This window comes from Microtus ochrogaster, unplaced genomic scaffold (assembly GCF_000317375.1).
Source record: "Microtus ochrogaster isolate Prairie Vole_2 unplaced genomic scaffold, MicOch1.0 UNK80, whole genome shotgun sequence".
NCBI classification, from domain to species: Eukaryota; Metazoa; Chordata; class Mammalia; order Rodentia; family Cricetidae; genus Microtus; species Microtus ochrogaster.
This window is the reverse complement of record NW_004949178.1, coordinates 1,743,720-1,760,696: the sequence shown is the minus strand read 5'-3', so window position 1 is coordinate 1,760,696 and position 16,977 is coordinate 1,743,720. Positions and strand designations below refer to the sequence as shown.

The 16,977-nt window shown below is 47.6% G+C and overlaps 1 protein-coding gene across 2 annotated transcripts; it reads left to right on the top strand.

Moving 5' to 3' along the window:
• The first annotated feature begins 4,427 nt into the window (after nt 1–4,427).
• Nucleotides 4,428–16,274, top strand: Abhd4 (abhydrolase domain containing 4). Of its 2 annotated transcripts, none has more exons than XM_005370496.3 (7): nt 4,428–4,516; nt 7,519–7,607; nt 9,080–9,452; nt 9,614–9,768; nt 11,538–11,649; nt 14,080–14,266; nt 14,860–16,274. In XM_005370496.3, the coding sequence occupies exons 1-7, from the start codon at nt 4,455–4,457 to the stop codon at nt 14,947–14,949; spliced, it is 1,068 nt and encodes a 355-aa protein (XP_005370553.1). In that variant the 5' UTR covers nt 4,428–4,454; the 3' UTR covers nt 14,950–16,274. The 2 variants fall into 2 exon arrangements, with proteins under 2 accessions (XP_005370553.1, XP_026633475.1); XM_026777674.1 differs by lacking the exon at nt 4,428–4,516 and adding an exon at nt 4,577–4,629.
• Nucleotides 16,275–16,977: the final 703 nt, after the last annotated feature.

Sequence of the window (16,977 nt, the reverse complement as noted above, 5' to 3'; positions counted from 1 at the left end):
TGGCTCAAAACCATCTGTAATGAGGTCTGGTGCCCTCTTCTGGCCTGCAGTCACACACACAGACAGAATATTGTATACATAATAAATAAATAAATAAATAAATAAATAAATAAATAAATAAATATTTTAAAAAAGAAATTATATTCTCTACTATGACAAACATGAATCCTAAGTCAGTGTAGGAAAAGACTCTCGTAAAGAGAGTCTCTCCATGGAGAAGAGACTCAGTTCTTCCCCCTTTGTATTTTACTTTGGCCTTGACTCCTTTTCCTTCTCTCCCACATGTAACCGTCCACTTTTTAAACTTTGGCCCCAATTAGACCAAGACCCTTCTTTCCTTGTTCTCTAATTCAACAAATAAGGCATGCTGCCTGTATGTTACATGTTTCTGGGTATCTAGCATGCTAAGCAAATACTGGACCTCTGACCCATACCTCCAGCACAGGATTCTTTTCAAAAAGAAAATTCTAGCAGAATCAAATTTCAATCAACACAAAGTGAGTTTTTCTCAACTATGGTGTTTTCTATCCAAGTTCTAGTCAAGCAACAAATGTCTCTAGTGAACCTGTATCCCTTTATCCCATCATCCCTGCAATATAGCAACTCGGAATCCTTCTCTGATTTCCTTCTTTCCTAGCTCTTTGGGGAGTCCCATAAAAGCTTCAGTCTTGCCAGGTGGTGGTGGTGCACACCTGTAATCCCAGCACTTGGGAGGCAGAGGCAGGTGAATCTCAGTGAGTTATAGGCCAATCTGGTCTATAAACTGAGCTAGGCATACACAGAGAAACCTTGTCTCGAAAAACCACAAACACACACACACACACACACACACACACACACACACACTGAGAGCACTTCAATCTTGTCTTCTCTGGCAACAAAAAAGAATTTGTCATATTTTCCTTTACGAGAGTATCATTTACCCAGGGAAGAGGATTACTAAGAATTGTTGAGCTCCCTACAAGAGGGATCTGAAAACACCATGCTAAGCAGCACTACCCTGTCCAGGAGAATTTCCTTTGATGAAATTAAATTGGCCTGTGCAATCAGCATGGGGACAGCTAGACACATGTGGCTACCTGGGCAATAGAAGTATAGCTAGGAGTAACCAAGGAAAATGTGTGGTTTGTATTCATTTGAAACTAAGCCAAAGGTGGGATTGGTGGCTCAGCAGTTAGGAGTGCCTGCTGCTCTTATAGAGGACCTGAGTTCAGTTCCCAGTACCCAGGTCAGGTAGCTCATAAATGCCTGTAACTCCAGCTCTAGGGAAATCTGACATGGTGTTTTGGCCAGTGTGAGCATCCACTCATGTGTACCTACCTCACATATTAAGCCACATATGCTATCACTGGACAGAGGACGTTGAAGCTGTTTTACTCACCAATCCCTTTGTTTAATCTAAGACTCACCTTGTTCATTCAAAAGTCAGCAGCACCCATTCGAAGAAATGATTCATTCCTTCCAGGGCTGGGCTTAACCAGCTTATCCATGGTTAAACAATTAGTTTCTGTCCCTAAAGAATATATTAAAGGGGCTGCTGAGATCTCAGTGGTTAAGAGGACTTGTTGCTCTTGTAGATGACCTGGGTTTGGTTCCCAGCACCAACAAGGAGGCTAACAACCATCCATACCTCCAGTTCCAGGAGAATCAGGTGCATTCTGACTTCCTTGGATAGCAAGCATGCTTGTGGTGCACAATTGAGCAAAACACGCATACACATAAAATAATCTCTTAAAAATTAAAGAGACAATAATAGTACATTTAAAATCATGATCTTGTAGATAGGAGGGTGCATTTTTTCATATATGCACATCTTGTGTCTTGACTTGAAGATAAGAAGGGAAAATACATTTTTCTCTCCAGAGGCCTGTCTAGATAGGTACCAAAGGTCCATTTCATTGTATCTAGTTTTAGCAGATCCACCCAATCCTGAGTTATCTCAGTTCTGGGAATACCTTAAGGATAACTTTAATTGCAAAAGGCATTTTTCATATATTCAAATTTCTTCCTTCTAAACAATTATTATAACAGGAAATCCTGCTAAAGCTTACTCGGTACATGTGGAAACAGAATGCAAATGCTCTCTGTGCTGTGGTGAGATGCACTCTAAAATCTAGAACATTTCAGTTCCACATGATCAGCCTTGCCTCAAAAGGACCCCCATTTTATAGGTTATCAGGAAAGTGGGCGCTTTAGTTATCCTGTGAAAACAACCCCGGATTTCTATCTAGTGTCACTTATATTATAGCCCCCAACCCTAGCTAGCACTTAGCCCTTCATTCTGTAGACAACCATTCATGCTTCCGCTTACTAAACTGTTCACCCAGCCATTCAAGTACCAAGCACCTACCCTGACTCATCTGATGCTGAGAGCAAAGCAGAATACTAGATAGGTAAGACTCCCCACAAAACTTAGTCTCTAGTATAGAGAAACATAGATGTTCACGATCCTTTCAGATGTTCTGAAGAAAATACAGTCATGTGGTAGCGAGACAGAGGTCTCTTTGTTGGGGTGGGATGCTCTAAGTTCTGATTACATAGTTACCAGCTTTCCAAAGCCCCCCTAAGGAAGTCGGTGTGGACCACCAGAGCAGTTCATTTCCTGTCTTTTTATCATTGGATTTTTTGTGCCAACATGTTTGGCTTTGAACATAAGACATAACATTTTTAGAGTAAGTAAGTTTGCTGAATGTTTCTTGGAATTATCTTAGCTAATTCTCATGAGGCACAATTCAGAGGAAGAAGCAACCTGATAAAATGACTTGCCCAAGATCAGGAAACGGAAATTGGGAAAGCCAAGAACTTGAACTTGGCCCAGATTTCTGACCAGAGGCTTTTAACTAGCTAGCAGGTCTCCTAGAATATTATTAATGCTTCTGGAAAATTTGCAGCTTTCCAGACTCAGAACAAACTAGCTGTATTAGGATGTGAGGAATTGGAAGTCCAAGTTGGTAGCAGGCTTCCCAATGGTTCTATGTGCTGAATTTAGGACCACTAAAAGAATGAATGAAAAATGAAAATTCCAGTTCTCTTAAACTTTAAACCCTTATAATGATCAGTTTAACACTACTGTGTTTTAGTGAAGAAGAACTCTCAGAATCTCCTAGGCCTGTCAAGAAGACCAAAGAAAAAATGCTTTAGGACTTGGAACATAGCTCAGCAGACAAAGTGCCTGCCTTGAAGGCAGGAAACAATGGATTCAGCCCCCATCCTGAACCATCGTGCCTGACAGCACAGAACATAATCCCAGCACTCCAGAGGTAGAAACAGGAGAATCACAAGGTGGAGGTCATCCCCATATATAAATCAAGAGGGACACATAACACACACACACACACACAGAGAGAGAGAGAGAGAGAGAGAGAGAGAGAGAGAGAGAGAGAGAGAGAGAGAGAGAGAGGGAGGAGAGAGAATATCTCAGAACGAGGTAGGAAGGAAAAGGAAAAAAGAAAGGTATTTTTGTAAATTTCTCTTTCCTGAAGTGTGGTTTTAAGCTAATGGAGAGGATAATCTGAAATGGAGCAGCTCTGGTGATATCACACCCCCTTTGCCAGTTCAGGTGAGTTCTGCAGCCAGCTTCAAGATTTGAACTCCTCCGCAGAACCCACCGAAAATGTGCTCAGAGCTTTTGGGGTCAGATACGTCGTCACATCTAATATTCTGTATCCCACACCCACATACATGAAGCATGCCCAGCCTTAATGTTAGTTCTTTAGCTGGTCCTCCTCTGGGAGCAGGATGGAGCTATTTTTCCTTGGAAACTAGGTTGGAGACAGACATCCCCAGAGCAGAGGAATGCTTACTTATCTTGACAGATGTCACAGCTCTGCTTAGAGCTGTAAATACAGGATGTCCCAAATACTGCATGGAGCATACTTAGTTTTAAAAATTGCTTTCTGTCTCAAATTCAATTTTAACTAGGCATTTTGGTTTTGTGTTTTTGAAATCTGAAGATCTTGGGTTACAATATCCAAGGCCCCTTTTTAGGGGGCAACCTATGATGTTTCCACGAACATCTAAACCATTTTAACAGACGAACTAGGAAAGGCAAGTGAAGTGTCAGGGACCTGAGCCATAGAGGGAAGCTCCGGAGTGTGAGATAAAGTCAAGGCAGTTCCTTCCACTCTTTAATTGTGGGAGAGATGGAGGCGGGGCGGATGGCATTTCAGTGAGGAACAGGGAGTTCTAAACCTGTCTCCCTCGCTGTCCCTCAAAGGTGGGTGATAAGGATTAGGATCATACTTTTGCGAGACCCTAGTGTTCAGCCCGGACGCAGGCCAGCGGGAGCAACAGAAGGAAGTACGCCACAGGTTCCAGCCCAGGAGTGGTGCTGGCCGGTGGGACGGGGCGCAGGTTCAGGAACCCCACTAGCGGCCCAGGCCCCGCCTCCGGCTCCGCCCCCTTTGTTATCCGATACTTCCCTGGGTCAGCTGGTTCTGGCGTCAGGCGGAGGGATGGGCTGGCTCAGCTCGACCCGGCAGGGCTTGTTTACTATGGCTGATGATCTGGAGCAGCAGTGAGTTACTCCTGTCCGTTTCTCTTTCTATCTCTGTCTGTCTGTCCGGGTCAGGATCCGGGGACTGTCTGTGATTGCAGACAGCTTCAGACTTTCCCGTCTTTCCTTTTCAGGTTGGCTTCCAGGGAGGGATGGGGTGCGCTAAGGAGGCTGCGGAGCTGGGGGAGCGCTAAGGGTTGAGCTTGTGTGCAGCCTGGGGAGTATGACTTTCCACTTAGTCTTCGCGAGCACCCTTGGTAGCGCAGTTTGATTGGTGGTAATGTGCAGTGGATAAGCTTGCTCCTCCCGCCCCCAAAGCAAGCTTGAGAGACGCGGACGTGGGGGCAGCAGCTGGATGCTTGTGGAGACTTGCCCCTGGACCAAAGTCGTGGGTGTGAAAGGCCTTGAAGGAGAATGAGCGGGAGGGAGAAGTCCCCTCCGCGCTGGGATTAGTGTGGACCTGGCTTGCAAGTTCTTTTAGCCCTTGGCCGCCTTGACACGTTCTGCTTGCAATCCTAATTGATGATGTTTTTAATCATTATAAACACATGCTTACTGCAGTGGGTTCAGAATTCTGTTTGTTAGATTGAGGTTGGGGGGAGGGTACCGCTCACCCAAGGGCATCAAGTTTGGGATGCCACCTGTGGGTGGTGTGATGACGGTCTAACAGGACCAGGAAAAAGTTACTTGAAGAATGACTCAGCTCCAAGGGTTTCATGGGAACAAGGCCTTCCCTTGACCTAATGTTTGTCCTTTTGGCAGAAGGAATTAACTTTGTAACAATAGTAAATAATAGCGCTGGGGACTTGAAGGAACTTCTCAGGAGAGTATTGCTTTCTAAGAGGAAATTTACGATGCCTACAGAGACTCGGGGAAACAGCACTAGAGCCAGAAAAGATGCAGGTCATTCAGCTCTGTTTAACAAATAAATTAGAAGATGCTGGTGCCCACAGAAACTTAGAGGCTTGCTCAAAATTCCAGGGGTCTAGAACAGGTTTTCTCCCAGCACAGAACTGCTCTGTTTCCCCATGAGGATGAGGCACTCCCCGGGCCAGGAAGGGGCTCTGTGCAGTTGGCCTCACTTTCCCATCTCAGCCCTTTCCTCCCTGATAGCACTAGCGCACAGTGAGACAAGACAAGGGCCTGTTCTCTGTCTGGATCAGTGTCTGGAGAAGAAAGGCAAAGGTGTACACATACCCAGTACTCCCCACCCCCGCCCCTTTCAGGACTGTGAAGCACACTGGAGGAGAGCATTTCCCATGAGCTCCTGTAGGCAGTTACAGAGATATGTGGGCTTCCGGTGCGGTGATCTGACTGGTTATAGTCTCTACAGTGCAAAGGGGACATTTCTATTTTGAGACTGGTCAAGAGCTGTGGTCCTGGTCCTGGTGCTTCAGTCCAACAGGGAATTCTGGTAGATGGTTAAAAGGGTCCTGGGTGTCCCTAGGATTAGATTGGTTGAGACTGTCAGCTTTCACATGATAGAAGCCTTTTATATACCACTCCCACACCAACACTAGGTTTCTTTCAAACCTCACACTTTCATTGAGAACAGCTACCTAAAAATAGTAATATATACAGGTAATGATCGGCTGAGGGGTTTATTAAGTTCTAAGCCTTGTTCTGTATGTTCTAGATGTTAACTCACAGATTTCTTTAGAAACTTGTGAGGTAGATACAATTACCTCCCATTTGCGGCTGAAGAAGCTGACACAGAAAGTTAATGTGTCACTATCTCGCTGCTGCTAAGTGGCCTTGCTGGGATTAGAACTCCAGTTTCTGGCTTTAGACCACATTCCCTTCAGAAAATAGATACAAATAAAATGTGGTTATATACTGCAATGTTCATATGTGCCTCAAAAAGCTGGGACTAGAAGCTCCACAGAGGAGGCACTCTTTTTCTAACTTGCTGGTGACCTCTCTGGGAATCAGCTTGCTCACCTGAGAAGCAGAGGCTGAACTAGGTGATTTTCCAGAAAACACCCTAATGTAGCATCTGTGCTTCCCGTGATGTTCGGGGGGGGGGGGCGGCTCTGTATACGCTACAAGTAGCTGGGATGGTTCTTCCACAGGGTGGCCTTGTGAGCCTTCTCGTGCTCATACCCACAAGCCCTTGCTGCAGCTTCTGGCAACCATCCTATAGCCTTCACCTAGGCAGAGTTCACAAAAAGAGGAATAACATGAAAGATAGGGGAAGTAGAGTAGAAACTGTGATTCACTGAGCAGTTCAGTTTGTGGCAGGTACTTGACAAGGTTCCTTTCCTATCTGGACCTCAGAGCCAGTCTATTTATCAGTGGCAGGTCTGTAATTCAGAGCCAAGAGTTCTATTCACTCCAGAACTGGGGCTTGTAACCTCAATGGCTTAGTCACTGGGTGGGAAGGAGAAAGTAGGATGAGTTACCACTTTTACTCTAGGACATAGGTAAGCTTTCTTCTCACTTTACAACCTGAAGAAGTAGGCCAGAGTCACCTGTGTCTCTTGGTGGACAGTAGGACATGAACCCAGATAGCCCTCCCCTGCTCCCTGCCTATCCCAGCTCCAAGTTCAGAGCTGATGGATTTCGCAATCAGGGACTAACAGCGGCCCATACTTCCAGAAGCGTGTAAGATAACAGATGGCATGGAAACTTGTCTGTCCTCCCCTAAAAGAACAACTAGTTCTGGGGGTGACGGAAATAATGGAAATATTAAAGTCACTCCCTCTCCCTTTGAAATCTCCTTGAACATAAATTATGATAACCACTAACAATGGGGAATTGTGACACTCCAGGAAGATAATAGATGGGAAAAAGTCGTTTTGTGCACATGGTGTTGTAATATCTATCAAGGGCCATTGTTGTCAATAGCCATTTGCCAAGGAAAAGTAACAGTATATGGGCCTGCTAGGGCATTGCTGACGCTGACGGCCATGAGGAGTAGGCTCCTGCGGCTAGGAAACACCTTGTACCCTGATAACTCATGGAGCTATCAGCAAGACTGGGAACTTTTCAGTGTGGCCAACAAGTGCCTCTCTGTCTCGTAGGCCTCAGGGCTGGCTGAGTAGCTGGCTCCCGACTTGGCGCCCCACTTCCATGTCTCAGCTGAAGAATGTGGAAGCCAGGATCCTCCAGTGTAAGTAGAGGAAACAGTTTGTACCTCCCTTTAAATGTCTGGAAAAGATACAAGATCTTCTCCAAGCTGGGTCCACTGAGCCCACCGATTCCTGATGAGCAGTGTATGGGCCAGAGGAAAGAAAATCGGTGGTTTGAGGGGAGGGGCAGACAGAGGACACAGTATTTCATAACAGTGGTCCCTCAACTCCCTAGCCCTGTGGTAACCCCTTCCACATCCTCCAGTTTCACCTTAGGCCCTACACATTCCAGTGTGCATTAATGCACACAGATACTTTGCCCCTTCATCTTTTCCCTATCTCTTCATTTTCTTCCCTCTCTCCTAAACACATAACTAAGCACATTTTAATTCACCGCCTTCCTATTGAGTATCAGCAATCCTGTGTTTTCTAATATTGCCATTTCCTGCCTTCTACTAGATGTAACCTACCAGCTGCCTGGTTACCACAGTTATTTGGAGTTCACACAGACCAGATTGCATGAGCAATATTGAAGAAGGTGACCCATGAGCAGCACTAGCCTTTGGTTCCAGCAAGACCCCAGGCTCATATCTCCCCATAACCCCACCCCATCATGCCCAACCCTGCTGTTCCGCCCAGGTGGAGCTGCTGTCTCTGGCCTGAAAGGAACCACGGCTCTCAAGCCTCCATCCAGATGCGTCTGATTCACCCAGGAAGCTCTTCCATATGACTGTTGGCACACTAGCAAAAAGATAAACACTGCCCCACCTCAGTGTCTAAGAGGAATAATCCCTTGGCTCAACCCACTCCCATCACCACTCTACCCAGCTAGACCACAGTTCTCTCTCTTCTCCAAACACATGCAAATTCAGAGTCCAAGGATCGTTTGACATCAGGGACCCAAAGGGAGTTGGGTACAGCCTCTTGATCCCTCTTATAGCCTACGGACCAAATGGTCTGCACATTTCCCTTAGATTTGAATTCATTAGTTTATGAATTATAAAAGAAAACTTACTCTGGTACTTAGTAAGTCTTTTTAAATGACTGTATAAAATTGCTGTCATTGGGAAGATATTCTCGGTTCCCCATACTACAAGAACAGCTGGGGATTTAGGGCTAAGGATCGGAGTCAGTGGATATAAATCACTAAAGACATCAAGAACAGGGAGTTCTTTCTGAATGGAATTAGCGAGATTCTTGGTAAAGAAAAGTCCAGGACTTACACATCAAATCAAAGGTAGAAGCCAAGGGACTGGATCAGATCTGAAGACAGGGCTGGGGAAGGGGCTTGTCCTACTAACCTAGGGTTCAGGCTAAAGCCAGTCTAAGGAGCTGTTGAAGGTCACTTTTTGTTTCTGAGATGAAACAGTGACCAAATCAAACCTGGGGAGGAAAAGTTTCTGTGGCTCACAGATTACAGGAAGGGAGCATAGAGGCAAGAACTGAAGCAACAGCCACAGAGGGCTTCAGTCTACTGGCTTGTCGGTTTATCCTGGAATTCTTCCCTTCCCAGGTCTCCAGAACAAGTTCCTGGCCCGTTATGTTTCCCTCCCAAACCAGAACAAGATCTGGACGGTGACTGTGAGCCCAGAGCAAAAGGATCGCACCCCTCTGGTGATGGTACATGGCTTTGGAGGCGGCGTGGGCCTCTGGATCCTCAACATGGATTCGCTGAGTACCCGCCGCACTCTCCATACCTTTGATCTGCTTGGCTTCGGGAGAAGCTCAAGGCCAACATTCCCAAGGGACCCAGAAGGAGCTGAAGATGAGTTTGTGACCTCAATAGAGACATGGCGGGAAACGATGGGAATCCCCACCATGATCCTCCTGGGGCACAGTTTGGGGGGATTCCTGGCCACTTCCTACTCTATCAAGTATCCTGAGAGGTAATATGAACTACCCTCACCCCTCATGACTGACTCCGTGCCTTATCAGGCGCATTCCAATACTGACTTCCACTAAAACTCTCACTTCCCAGCAGTTTAAGAGGCATGAGACCTCCAGGCAAACACAGTGTACCCTCTGTTTGTTTCTTCTCTTAATGTAGAGTTAAACACCTTATTCTGGTGGACCCATGGGGCTTTCCTCTACGACCAACTGACCCCAGTGAAATCCGTGCACCTCCAACCTGGGTCAAGGCTGTGGCATCTGTCCTGGGGCGTTCCAATCCACTGGCTGTTCTTCGAGTGGCTGGGCCTTGGGGTGAGTCACCTCCAGGAGAAGAACTCTGTCTTTAAACTGAGGCCACCCCATTTACCACTGCCTTGGTGCACCTGGTCTCCTGCCATCCTCACATGTTCATAAAACAGAGCCTGACCTGGCATTGTCACTTAAAACAATCATCAGGACAGCATTTCTTTATTGGAGGCTTCAGATGGTTGTCATATTTTCCCTCCATCTGTATCAGCAGAGAGAACAAAATGACCGCCTTATGTGTCGGCAGATCCCAAAGAAAGGAAGGGGCTATGCGTGTGGCTTCTCTGTTTCTCTGCTGTGAGTTTATATGACCACCTGTCTGCAGTAACTATCACTCGGTCCCGTTCCTACAGCAAGGAGGGCTCTGAACCTCAGCTTCTAATGTAGCACAGTGCAGACAAGTCACTCTGAACCGTGCACACACTGCTCTAGAGAAACACATCTCCGTTCTTGGTTTCTTAGTATTGAGTAGCTGTCAGAAGGTTCTCTATGCAAAAGAGACAGCAGGCCACACTGTAGCGCGTCTGTCAGAGGCTCCGCAGTCTCATCTCACACTGCCCACGTGCTTCCCTTTGAGGAGCTTTTTACACTGGTGAAGTAAAAAGATCCTTTTATTGAAAAGATTGGTGACCCTGTTTTGTACCGATAGCTTATATTTGTATAGAAATGTCCAGTAGTCGCTAGTTGCAGTGGCTGAAACAGAATGGCTCCTAAGGAAGAGTGGAAAATGAGCCCTGATGTAGAAGGTAGCACAGGAATTCTGGAAGAAGAGGGGCAAGCAAGGGACATGGGTGCCAAAGGGAGCAGGCAGGCAGAGGGCTGACCTTAGTCCAGGTGGCTCCAGCAGACACCCCTGCCATCCTTCCCGCTCTGACCATTCTCCCCTTTCCTGGCCTTGGATCAGGCCAGGTTCATTCAGGGCCTCAGCTACTGTGTTGGCTGGCTGCCTGGCAGCCATGGCATTGTGTCAGAGAGGGCCTGTGGCTATATTCCCAGTTCTTCCCCAGACAAAAGACCTGCAGGGCAGAGAAAGTGGCCAGTAGGTCCAGTCCTCCAGTCTGCCCGCATATACCGATGGCGTACATGTGCACTGTGATGAGAGGCGCAGTGTCCCGAGCTTGGGCCAGTGGTGCCATTAAAGTCACTTTCCATGTATTCTGTTACAGCCTGAAAGTGAGAGAGTGCTCGGAAATGGGAGTTTCATCCGCTACCTTCAGAAGAATAAAAAACTATCAGGGTTCCCATGAGGCCGGGGAAGAAGGGGACACACCTCAGACTGGAAATGAAAATTCTCTTAACTGCAGACACTCACAGAACTTGTGAACCTGTAGGGAAAGTCTTGGGATTTACTGAAGTGAAAATCACCTGGCTCCTTGGGGATGTTAGGCTGTCTCTAAAGCCATTGGTGAGCAGCAGTCGAGCTCTGGCGTCTGAAGTCGTCTGTTTCTTCCCAGCAGGCTTCTGCAGCCTTCTTGCCGCTGCCATGTTAAATGCATAAAGGAACCAAATGCTTAGATAAATTTGGTTCAGGTTGTTTAAACATGAGCAGGCAGGAGTTTATTCTCTGTCCCCACCACCACCACCCACACTGGCCACTCTGTGGTTTTGCGTGGTTTGGATTTGGGTGATTGTTGATGTTGTTCTTTGGTAGGGGCTTAAATAGGGTCTCACTTAAACTTGAAACAGTTCTCCTGCCTCGGCTTGCTGAGCGCTGGAATTGCAGGCACATGCCATGCTCCCAGCATCATGCTGTTGTTTCTTCAATCCTTTCCCAGGGCCTGGGCTGGTGCAGAGATTCCGTCCTGATTTCAAGCGCAAGTTTGCAGACTTCTTTGAGGACGATACCATCTCGGAATATATCTACCACTGCAATGCACAGAATCCCAGGTGAGGGCAACTCCCAGGACCAGCCCAGGGCGGGTGGCTTAAAGAGCTGCAGAGTTTTGTGATTTAGTCTTCTTCCATAAAACTCTGACTCAGGGGAACGTGAGCACCAGCAGGCTTGATCATTTCCAGAAAGTTCCCTAGGGGTGGGCACTGAAGGTATAGAAGATAATAGATTTAATTAAAGAAGCTGTCCCTCTCTACAGACCTCATGGCTTCCCTAGGAGTCAGCAACTGGCCTGATGGGAAATAGTATGGAAAACATTTAAAAGGCAGTTTTTAACTGAAAAACTAATTTTTTAAAGAAATTTTATTGTTGGGTTTTGGTTTGATTATATAGGCAAATGTGGTTTTTGCTTGTTTTTAAGGCAAATAGAGAAAGAAACATCTTTGAATACCCACAATCTTCAATTTCCAAGTTTCCTCATTTTCAGTTTAATATTTTATGTAACATTGCTTCAGAGAGACTCCTAGAATGTGTCCCTTTGTATAAATACACATGACGTATCTATAAGATACATGTCTGGAATATAGTCAAAGAAAGAATATGCATTTATTTTAGTTATATACACCTCAAAATAGCTTAGAATGGGCATGAAAATTCTTCTACTCTTTTAAAAGTATGGATGTGTTCAGAGAACTGAGAGGCTCTCATCTCTGACTACTCACAGGCAAGCTCCAAAAGCTGCTGACCTGCAGGTTTGGGAACACTGACAGCCAGGACAGAGCCAAGAAAGTAATCTCCCGCAGCCAGGCTCTGTGAGAGGCTGATACCAGCAGGGCACACTGGTAGCACCACCCTCTGTGAGAGGCTGATACCAGCAGGGCACACTGGTAGCGCCACCCTGTGGAGACCTCACCCTGACCTTGCAGGAGCCATAGACAACGACCCACTCTTTCCAAGCCTGTCCAAGTCACCGTGACCCCAAGGCTGTGAGGGAGGTGAGGCTCGACCTTTCAGCCATCCTGTGAGCATTAGTCTCGATGCAGCGTGGGAGCCAGTATTGCATGTGATTATAGCTAGTAGCAGGGTCCCAGCTAAACAATGCGCCATAGGAACCTCAGCAGTTAAAGTGGACACCCCAGCTTCCTGCTCTTGGATTCCTCTCAGTCCCCATGGGCTCATCATCCTGGTAGCCAGCTCTCTTTCTCTCCCTCCAGTCATTTTATAGCACCAAGCACTTTTACTCTAGTTGACAGATTTTCAGTAATTCTCATCAGTCCTTTGGAAAACATGACTCTGGCCCGAGGGAAAATGTTTGAATAGTGCCTTCTTCATCCACCTAGACTTGGGAGCTCTGTATATATCTTCACTCTTTTCATCTTGTCCTGAGAAAGTGAGCATAGTTCCCTCCAGTTTGTATATGAGAAAATGAGGTATGTTCTGGTTACACGATTTGCTAAGAAGACACGATTTAAATGCATGTCTGACAGACTGCAGAGTCCGTGGTACCATGTCTCCTAAGATGTTCTCTGCTTCTGCTGGTACAGACAGAATTCATCCCAAGGTGCAAAGGAAACCAGAAATGTAACCACACCGAACAGGCAGAGCCCAGGAGGGAACACTGTCCTCATCCTCCCTACCTCCCACAAAAAGCTACAAGCTAGTCAGAAAGTTGGCTCCTGTCCCAGCCTCACATAAACCTGATAGGGAGATTGAATTCACATTTGTGGTGTCCCCCTAGCAGCAGCTGCTGATCCCCAGTCTTAAAAGCCTGGTGCGTTTTCATTCTTCATCCCCGAGTGTCTTTAGCACATCCTTCTCTGTCTAACGCTCACTCCTCAGGGCTCACTTCTAGTGAATTCTCCCTCTGTCTTCTCAGTAGCTAAGCCCCTTATCCATGTTCTGTACCTCCAACCCCTTTTAATAGTCCTTAGAACATCGGGGCGTTGGTGGGCACGCCTTTAATCTCAGCACTCGGGAGGCAGAGACAGGTGGATCTTTGTGAGTTCGAGGCCAGCCTTGTCTACAAGAGCTAGTTCCAGGATAGCCAGAGCTGTTATACAGAGAAACCCTGTCTCGGGGATAATAGTAATAATCATCATCCTTAGGACATTTTGAGTTAAAGCATAGTCTTCAGATTATTTAGCCACCACCTTCCAAAGATGTAAGCAACAGTGCTAACTCCAAGCAGGGTAGGCCCAGCACCTGTCCCATTCCTGTGTCCCTTCACCCAGCCCAGGTGTAACTATATATTACATAAATACTCAGTGTGTTCTTGAACAGCTCCCTATGCCATGGGGGTTTTCACATCATGCCCTGAGGTGTGTCACTCATCTCCTAATCTCGTCAATATTTAATAAGCCGGCACTGGCTATGAGAAGATTATAAAGACAGTAAGTTCCAGCCCAGCCTCTGAAAGGCAGCAAGTTCACATTTTCTGCCTCGGGGTTTGTTTATATGTCAATCACCTCACTGTTTTGTTCCCTCAGTGGGGAAACGGCATTCAAAGCCATGATGGAGTCCTTTGGCTGGGCCCGGCGCCCCATGTTGGAGCGAATTCACTTAATTCGAAAAGATGTGCCCATCACCATGATCTATGGGGCTAACACCTGGATAGATACCAGCACAGGGAAAAAGGTGAAGATGCAAAGGCCGGATTCCTATGTCCGGGACCTGGTAGGTTGACGTGCCAAGGGGTGGGAGTTGCAGCGGACAGTGGGTGACAGAGGGTGGTCAAAACCAGAACAAAAATATACAGATGAGATGGAGCACTGGCTTTGAAAGCTCGCCCCTCCCCAGCCCCCTGCTAAAGAGTTAGGAATTTCCTTTCCTGTGCAGTCCAGTTCAGGTAAAAGACAGGCTCCCAGTGAGCAGCCAGGCATGTGCTTCCATTCCAGACCTCCAGCCTCCCCATCGTCCCTCCTAAACCACAGCAGTGAGCAGCAGGCTGTGTAGCGGAGGTTGCAGTGAAAGCCTTCCTGCCACACTTGTCTCCTGCACCCCTCCCCCTTCCCTAGGAGGTGCATAAAACAAAACAGATGAGCGGTGGGGCTTCTGAGCAGGAAAGACACAGTGGACGTCGCCCTAAAATAAAATGGGCTTTTGACAGTCACTGCACCAAGGAGTGCGCAGTGTTCAGAGAAAAGGCAGGGTCTTGCTTCTGAGAAGAGCAAAGGGCAGCAGGCAAGCAAGATTTGAGGGAAGGGTGGGAGAACTGGACCACTTCCCAGTGCTGGGACTTGAGAGCTGAGCCTACTGTCATGTCACAGGAGATCGAGGGGGCATCGCACCACGTCTATGCCGACCAGCCACACATCTTCAACGCTGTGGTGGAAGAGATCTGTAACTCGGTCGACTGAGCTGCTCTGAGAAAAAGAGGAGGAAGCCAGAGTTGCTGCCACCTCCCTGTCCTAGTCAGAACCTCTGTCCTTTCCTTACCAACTAACACGTGCCAGCCAGGCAGAGTCGGGCTGTTCCCGAGGTAGGACCACAGTGAAAATGAGCACTTTTGATCCCATGCTGAGGGCAAGAGGCAGAATCCACAAGAGGCCTTGAACTTCCCACTCTGGGGAAGAGCATAAAGGGTCGCCTAGTGCCACCCACTCTCTCCACGCCAAGTGTTACCAAGTGGTGATTATGAGGAGATTGCATGAGCCGTGCAGTCTCCCTGCATGGCCTTCCCTTCCTCTGGACAGAGGGGGGCTCCCTGCAGCCTTTCTAGTTTGGGAATGTGTCAGAGAGTAGGTTCCATGCAGGAACGTCTTCCTTCTCCATCACTCCATGCCTGCATCTAAACCCAGTTCCCGCCTACCCACCAAGGGCAGCTCTGCTCACCTGCACAGACCCTTCCATGACCTCATTGGCAGAAGAGGAAGGATGGACCACATCAGGGCAGGATGGAACACAGCTCTGCATGCTGGGTTCTAGCAGAACTGGGTATATAGCCCAGGTCTGCTGGCTTCCAGCACATAGTGTAAGCTTCATTCACCAAGGGTCCATGCAAACACCTGTGCTGTGGAGCTGGTTCAAAACTAATCTTGCTCCATACTCTAACCTGTTATACAGGCACACTGTTATCTTGAGCTGTGTCTCAATCCTGGTTTCCTAAGTTGGGGCACTTGAGACTCTTTCCCCTTCCTCCTCCCACTGTGAGGCTTTAAGCCTCTCCTGTGCCTTGGGCCCTAAAGCCCCATGTGTAGTATAGAGAAAAGATGGCTCCTGGTGGAGAAGGGGAAAGGCCCTTCTGCCCTGGAGTCATGTCTGGACTCACGAAGTCCACAAGTATCTGCAGCATTTTCTACCTAGCCCCAGAGCTGAGGTCCCCTGAGAGCTCCTGCCCGTGGCTCACGGAGGAGCTTTAAGCCAGCAGTTCTCTGTCCTCATCAGCCACAAAATGCTTCTCACTGCCTGACCCTCTATGCCTGCCATCTGTCACCATGGTCTCCAACTCACTCTGCTTCAGAATTACCCATCGGCCCTCTCCCATGGATCTCATTCCAGGTCCTGCTCTAAGGCTCTGGGTGCTAGGCTGGGCCTGGCCCCAGAAGCAGGGCAGTTCCTGCCTCTCCTTCTCTTTTATAAAGCCAACCCTTTCACCAGAATAGTATTAACTCCTGGTGCTTTGTACTGCTGGTCCAGCTGCCTCGGGCTCTTTTTCTAAATTAATAAAGAAGAGTAAAACCTATTTGCTGTGATACTGTTTAACATTGGTCCAACAAGACCACTGGGCGGCCCTGCCTTGCAGCAGTCTGTGTAGTCCCCAAACAAGAGATTGAAGCCAAAATGGTACCGTTCGTGCGCTGTCTCAGACAGCCTGCTCCTGACGGAAGGGGGCTTAGGCCAGAGCACAGCTGGCTTCAACCCCAGTCAGCAGAACTGTGAGGCTCTGGGCACATCCTCTTCCCCAGTCAGTCCCGTCAACCTAGGTCTAGGCCTTCACAACCCTACTTCCCAACTTCTCTCCATTCTGAGTCTCAGCTCACATTTCCCTTACACAGAAAAGCCTGCCTTTCCCACACCTAACCTAGACATTGCTATTTCATGTCTGCATTGAGACTCAACTGCCCCTCTTTGGAATTGTAAACATGAGACTGAAGAGAGCTGCTTAGTGGCTAAGAGCCCTTGCTGCTCTTCCAGAGACCTAAGTTAAGCCCCCAGCACCCATGTCTGTCTGGCAACTACCAGTTGGAACCCCATTCCCAAGTGGAACTCTAGCTTCTGCAGTGATTTGCATGCACATGCCCACATGGATGTGCATATGCACACACACACGGGATGGAGCAATGGCTCAGCAGCTAACACCACTTGCTGCTCTTGCAGAGAACAAGTTCGGTTCTCCAAAAACTCACACACACTTGTAATGGCAGTTTCAAGGCATCCAGGGTATG